This window comes from Lagenorhynchus albirostris, chromosome 5 (assembly GCF_949774975.1).
Source record: "Lagenorhynchus albirostris chromosome 5, mLagAlb1.1, whole genome shotgun sequence".
NCBI lineage: Eukaryota > Metazoa > Chordata > Mammalia > Artiodactyla > Delphinidae > Lagenorhynchus > Lagenorhynchus albirostris.
The window spans coordinates 92652772-92660526 of NC_083099.1; the positions used below are offsets into that span (position 1 = coordinate 92652772).

A 7755-nucleotide genomic window follows, 5' to 3' on the forward strand; every position below is an offset into this window, starting at 1 on the left:
CTGAAGTTAACCCATGGACCTAAGTCAAGAAAACATGTCTCAGAAACTTTCAGGTCTCCCCTATCCTAATGCTCTATTTGGGACCTAGAACCCATTATGGACATAAATAACATTCCCCAAAAAATAGTAATTAAATGTCTCTAATATTCCCTCACTTCTCCAATATATACCATTGATTCTCATTATTCATAGTTGTTTCTCTCTAAGAGTCACCATGAACACTGAATTAGCAAATACTGAAACATTGCTCCTAGGGGAAATACAGAGTTAGGTTCCCATGAGCTTCTGGTCACAGTAGTCTTATCAACCAATCAATACATAACTTTGTTTCTGTTTAAAGGCAACTTATTTAATATATACTGTTTATTCACTTACACTGAAATTGAACTCACAGTCAACTGTGCTCTAGCTCACTTCTAAACAAAGCTTATCTGTCACATATCTTTTCTCCATAAGGCACATCACAGCCTTCTTGCACATAGGAACACTAGACAGCACTTCTGCACTACACACGGGGGCTATTTTTAACAGTAAAGTTAAAAAAAAAAAAAAAACAGAAAAATGGGCACTAAATAGACCATGGAAAGGACACTTGTTTACGTATGAGAGCTGAAACAAGGATGCAGAGCATCGCCTAGTGACCTGAGCTGGGAACGGGAGCAGCAAACTACTCTGCTCTGCACGTGAACACACATGACTGTGAAAGCACCATGACTATTGATTTTGAGGCTGCAAAAAGTTTGTAGCAAGTAGGCAGATTCACAAATACAGAATCCACAGTTAATTAGGATCGACTATATATCTCCCCTCCAGCTTCTTACTCCCCATTTCTAAGGCCATCTAAACATCCCACCTCCTAATGTCAGTATCCTTGATTTCCAAGTTTTGAACCCTACAGTGTACAAATTCTAAGCTTGTATTTTACAAATGGTCATGTAATAGGCCACCAAATTTGCCTCAATTTGACCCCTACCTTAGTGAGCTCTATAACCTAGAGGACTCCAGTCCTATTCCCTTCAGTTCCTAATACTTATCACCACCATTCATATAATTTCTTTGTCAGTGTATAAATCAGATTTCATTTCTGTAGTACCAAAGCTTTTGTATACTTTTATGGAAAAAAGAAAATATCAATTATACAGAAATTCTTTAAAGGAATTTGAAAAGTAATGAAAGTCAAACTGAGTGGAAGGCTAATACAGAAGACGTATAAATGCAAATTTCATTATTCAGTTTTAACTATGTCACCTCATTTATTGGTGGCACATTTTAATGCTTAATATCGTTAACCTTCTAACATGACTGCAATTGTAAAGGATCTAGGTTTTTCAGGGGAGAAGTAAAATTTGGTTTTTTTAACAGTCTTTACAGTGGTGTGATGGTGAGGATCCTGGTGCCCAATGTGCAATTCCAAGTGACTAGAAGGAAGTTTTGAAATAGAGTTATACATTGCTTGTTTTTCTTTTTCAAAATAGCAGCTTATATTTCCACTCAAATTTAGGTTAAATGTATGGTCATAATAGAAACCAATGTTCCTTCATTTCTTTTGAGCCACCTAAAAAAATCTCATAAGATATCTTGCAATAGACACTTTGTGCTAAAATGCTGTTAGAAATTCATATATAACAAAGGGTCTGAGCCTTAGGAGAGATGGAAAAACCATTGTGACATATATAGTGACAGTGTGGCAAGAAAGAACTCAGAATTCCAAGTGAAACATTAATAAAGAATCCATAGAAGTTGATTCTGGCTCTGCATTTGGCCTCATGCCCTGAAAAGTTGATGGTAAACCACAGCCTACAGCTCTCAAGGAGAAAACCTTATGGTCTTCTTTATCAACTTTGCAATGAGTTAAAAATACCTTATGCTATGTTAGTGGATATGACTGGAATATATTCTATTTTCCTATGCAATTAAAGTAAGAACTATTTAAATTTACAGTGACTTATTCTAGTTGGCTATACACTTATTTCTTTATTTTATTTTATTTTTATTTTTACAGTTTTATTTTTGTGTACAGATTTGCTTAACCATCACTGAATTTCTAGGTCAGGTTCAGGTAACTGAAGAGCCTTTATAAGTAGTTTATATTGTCTAGACCCAAGGTATGCTGCAAACCCAGTCTGAAGCAAAATGGGAAATAACATCTTTCTAAAGACAGGCTTAGAAATCCTAATCCAGTAATTTAAGATGTTTCCTTAATTGGGTAGCAGGGCTGAGCTATACCTGGCTGCTAGGTCACCATTCACAGGGATAGCCAAGAAAACAGGGTACAGACCACCAAAAACAAGACCAACCAGTCCACCTCGTGTTATGGTACAGGTTTCACAATGTAAATCACCTGTATTCAAAGGTAAACTTACTAAACCTTTGTAAGATACGTGTACCATCAAAAATGGGATCACTGCCATTGGTAAGCCAGCAGCTACACGAGCCTGTGTCACATGTAGGATGCATCGAAAGAGACTATTTGCTATTAGGCCACAGAGGGCAGCATTAAGTCCAATATATGTTGATCCATTTTCAAGCAGATTCCTTTCTGCTTCTGGAAGTTGGTTAATTTTTCTGGTTATGATTTCAATTAAGTTCTTCTTGACAGTACCATCTGGTTTATGATTTTCCATCTTGAGCCTTAAATTAAAATGTCATTTTTCAATAATGTGTATCTTTTACTGCACCCCTTTACCCGGAATGCCGGTACCTTACGCTCTCCTCCCAGCAGTCACTGCCTCCTCCGGCCTCCATCAGCCATGCGAGTGCTCACTCCTACACTTATTTTTGTTTTTATGATTACTGAATCTTTCCAGGGTTACTTAGCAGCTAATGAGTATTTATCATGAGGTCCACCTTGCACAGGGCTCAGTGAGTGATGAAGTCATTTACAAAGGCCCGGCCTTCAAAGTATTTAAAATGTAAAGTTGTGCTGTCCAGTACAGTAGCCACTACCCATAGGTGGCTATTTAAGTTTAAATCTAAAGAGATTAAAAATTCAGCTCCTCAGTTAAACTAATCACATTTCAAAAGCTCAGTAGGCATAAGCACATGTGGCTAATTGCTGCCATATTGGACAGTGAGGATTTCCATCCTCACAGATATTTCTACTGGGCTGTGCTTATCTACAGTAATACTCATTTAAGACCAGTTTTAAAAAATGGTAAATTTAGAGTTTAATTCAATAGTTGAATTTTTTTTTAAAGAGATTAAGTTACAGTTGGTAATCCCAAATACAGCAATAATTTTCTCTATAGTTGGTGGTAGAATGTGGGAAAGGCATGACTTTCAGCCAAACTGGACCTCTCCTCCCTCCTTCCTTCCCTTCCCTTCCCTTTCCCATCCCCTTTCGCTTTCCTTCCCTCCCTCCCTCCCTTCCTTCCTTCCTTTTTCAGGTTCCAAAGAATATTCTGGGTCATTTGCATATATGTGTGGGGAAGGGAGAGGGGAGTTTGGGATCTCTCTGTTGGAGGAAATGAAGCAATGAGTGTGAATTCTCTGATTCTAAGCACTTTCTGTTACTCATATGAGGTGTTCTTGGATTCACCTCTTTGCATACTGTCTGCATGACCCCTTCTGTGTTTAGCTAGCCTAACATAATTGTCCTTTGTTTTTTTGAAATGACTTTTCACTTAGAGCTCATAATATCCTCTTCAGTTGCTAATTATTCCATTTCTTTCTTTATAACTTCTTTTCTCATATGAGCCTTCAGTTTGTATCTGTGCCATTTCAGGCCTCCCTATATATATGAAGCTATTAATTGTGCACCTAATATATGTTCACCAGAATATTTTACCATAGCACCTAGCACAGTACTCAACACATGGTAGGTTATTAGGAAATGCTGCTGATGGTTTAGAAGCAGACCCTTACAAAGTGAAATGATAACTGACCTACCTCAAAGTGTGAGAAAAATGTTTAACATTACAAGATCTGTTGAAAATACAAAATGCAACCCAATTCCCTATTATTCAAAGGTAGTCTTTCCAAATCATTTTCAAAATGTCATGGTGAATTTTATGCTGTAATATCTGACCATACAAAATTGCCTTTAACAAAATGACATTAAAAAAGCACTCATTTTCTGCTTGATAATTATCTCATCTCTCTTCACAGCCACATACTCATCCACAGTGTATACCACTGTCAGGCATTTTCTGTCCTTGGGTGTATTACAGTCACTCCAGTATATTAAAACTCAACTGTAGCTTAACAAAGTTGTACCAGTTCATATGTATTCTTATTAAATATTTGTATTTGCTACTCTTTTGTTCTCTCTAATATTTATACATTTTTATCAGTGTTAAATTTTCTTGGACCTCTAAGTCATTAATGAATATATTGAATAATATTAATCTTAGTAACAATTCTTTGTGTAGTTTTCTCCACAATTCAGACAAAAGTATGAATTCACAGAGTGTAACTGCCTGTGTATTTAGTACAGTCGTCCTCCAGATTCAGGGATTCAGTTATTCACAGTTCTAGACATTTGCTGTGCTGTGAACTAACACACAACTTTCTTTTATTGTTCACTGTTACTCTGGCAGCTCCTGCCATCTGTAGCTTATTCTGCCTTCCTTGTTAAAAGTAAATTTATAAAGCATTAAAGATGGATAAGCACCCAGTGGAGTCTTCTAGGAAATAAGAGAAAAATTTCCAAAATAGAGGTACTTTCATACACTGTTGGTGGGATTATAACTTGCTACATTTTTTCCAAATGCAATTTGACAGTGTACATCAAGAAGCCCTTTTTAAAAAGTGTTTGGGGGCTTCCCTGGTGGCACAGTGGTTGAGAGTCCACCTGCCGATGCAGGGGACACGGGTTCGTGCCCGGGTCCGGGAGGATCCCACGTGCCGCGGAGCGGCTGAGCCCGTGAGCCATGGCCGCTGAGCCTGCGCGTCCAGAGCCTGTGCTCCGCAACGGGAGAGGCCCGCATACCGCAAAAAAAAAAAAAAAAAAAAAAAAGTGTTTGGGGTTTTGTTTTTACTTTTTTTCCTAACAAAGGAGTAGATACTTGAAAAGCCATTGAAGAAAGACTGCATAGACTGAATAAATCAAGGATTTTCCTACTTGATGGGACTTGCAGATAGTAATTCCAGGTCTAAGAAGCAGAATCTATTGGATCATTCATTCTTACCTTTCTTGTGTCCCCAAGGTGGTTAATTCTGTTGAGTAGAGGATTTGTTTACATTTAATATCCATTCCCAAAGAATTTGTCCCTCTCAGAAACTTCGTTTTTCACTATTGAGAATGGGGGAATGAATGGAGAAACACAAGTTTATTTGGAAAAGTCTGCACAAATATCTGTCGACTATAATTTAGTTAGAATTTCATTGCATATCTGTATTAGTTACCCACAGTTTGAAAGTGGCTGCTGAAATTGTGGCAATTCTTACCTGTCCTACCTGAGAAGCTTAGTAGCACTGTAGGTCAAGGTTAACCAACTAATTTTGTGGATCCCAGACTGATCTTATTGAATACTGGAAGCAGTTCTTCATAGTGATCAAAACTTGAATAAAGCATTCAGGAAGGTATCTTACTGGTAGATCTATTCAAGGACCGCTTATAATGATGGGCTTTCAACATTGCTCATTTGTTTACCTGTATCATTCCTACAAGCATAGTACTTTGTGATTAGTGCCATAATTTTTTAAAGAAACCCCCTTTTAAAAGTCTCCCAAATGACAGTAGATTCATGTATTAAAATATTTGCCCAATAATTGTTTCATGTTTCATTAAATACCAAAAAGGACTTACCAGACCATTCTTTCACATGTAAATTAAATAGGCTTTAGGTTTAGGTATTCCACTGTATATTACAAACTTGCAGCAAAACCTGACCATAATGAAATAATTGTTTGAAGGTTATGTTGACCTTCTCTCAGGCTTTGAGTTTAACTGGTTAGCAAAGTTGCATGAACTCAACATAGACATCCAATCATTACTGCTGCATAACAACCTTCACTTAGCAGTGGCATTGTTTGTGTGTGTTCACCTACCTTTTAATTTTTTTCCTTAAATACTTGATATACTGTTAAAGTGAGATAAATACACATTTCCGGCTATAAAGAAAGACTGTTATTCTTTTATACCCATATGTTATATTTTCATCATTCAACTTACTGTGAATATTATTTTGGGTGCTAAAAAAGAGAAGGTAGGCTTGGTTATTACATTTAATGGGCTGTGTTCCTAATTATGGTTTCAAATTAATAATATAAAGTTAAATTTATTGTTGTGATAAACAACCCTCAAGTATAACTGTTTTATAAACAATGATCCCCCTCCTGTCTCATTCAGAAACAGCAGTGTATGCTTTGCCAAAAGTTTATTTAATATAGTTGAGTACCTTTTTGTTTGTTTATTGGCCGTTGGAAACTTCCAACTATATTCTTTTAAATTATTGCATCTTTCTGTATTTTATGACTCAGTATAAGCTGCCTTAAATTATTATTTGGACAAAACAAGATATTAAGAAAAAACATAATTTCAGTTTTACTTCCATGTGTCTATAAGTCATCTTCTTTAGCTGGAGGATGATAAAACTTGATTTCAAGAAGATTATAAGCATCAATATTGTACTCAACTATTTTTATTAAAACTTAATTTCTTTAACTTCAGCGTTCCAGTACAATAGCAAGGGCGATCATTTATACATCTATAGAGTGAAAAACAAAAATTGCTAAAAATTACAAACCGAGAATGGCACAAGTGCTATGAGCCCCAAGTTAGATAGAAAATTGTAAACAGCAAAATCTTGGAGACCACTATGATGCATTTTAATTTAAATTTATCTACATGTGAAAATATGTGCAAATATTATTTTCACCTATATTTAATAATGTAGTACAAACAACTTTGGGTTCATCTTACTGCTGCAGTAAAAGCTGCATGTTGGAAATATAAGAAGTCTAGGGAAGATGCGCTGCTTTGGAGATGTTACAGCTCTTCAAATAACTGCCCTCATGTGTGAAGGTTAGGACTATACATTGGCATAAAACCAATCATTGAAACATTTCCAGCTTTCTGCAAGGTAAAGAGTAATTTACCCAGACAGCTGTGTGCTTATAGATATCAATATAAATACAAGCTCACTGTGTATATAAAGAAAGGGAGGAAGTCTGTGTGTGTATGCATGTGTGTGTGTGTGTGTGTGTGTGTGTGTGTGTGTGTGTGTGTGTGAGCTTATATGTATGTGCATTGTCTAGTTTTTGGAGAAGCAGATCGCTAACACAGAAAAAGCACTGGACAAGGAGCTTGTGCTTTTGCATGTGTTCTGTTTTTGACTCTCACTTGCTGGATATATAACCTTGGGTAAATGATTAAATACCCTTTTCTAAGCCTTAATTTCCTTCCATATCGACTCATCCACATTAAGGGATATTTTGTAAGTATAAAGTAATGTGTGGAAAGATTTATACAAATGAGAATTTTTTAATCATTTCTTTTCATTTCAGGATTAAAAATGGAAATAAGAATATTAAAGTTACAGAAAGCTTGGGAACCTACTCATCCAGCCTGATTTTACATTTGAGAGGAGAGACTCAGAGAAGATAAATAACTTGACCAAGGTAACAATATTCAAATATAGGTCTCATTATTTTGGGATCCAAAGCTGTTTTATTTTTTAATAGAAGCATAGTTGACATACAATATTAGTTTCTGGTGTACAGCATAGTGATTTGACATATACATTATGAATTGATCACCATGATAAGTCTGGTAACCATCTGCCAGCACACAAAGTTATTGCAATATTATTA

General features: G+C 36.1%; 1 protein-coding gene across 1 annotated transcript; it reads right to left on the reverse strand.

The window, feature by feature from the left end:
- Positions 1-1979: 1979 nt before the first annotated feature.
- Positions 1980-2734, reverse strand: LOC132520627 (transmembrane protein 126A-like). Its single transcript, XM_060149366.1, is given in 2 exon segments — positions 1980-2631; positions 2702-2734. A coding segment is annotated over 1 exon segment (591 nt). The 5' UTR covers positions 2625-2631; positions 2702-2734; the 3' UTR covers positions 1980-2033.
- Between the last annotated feature and the right edge of the window lie 5021 nt (positions 2735-7755).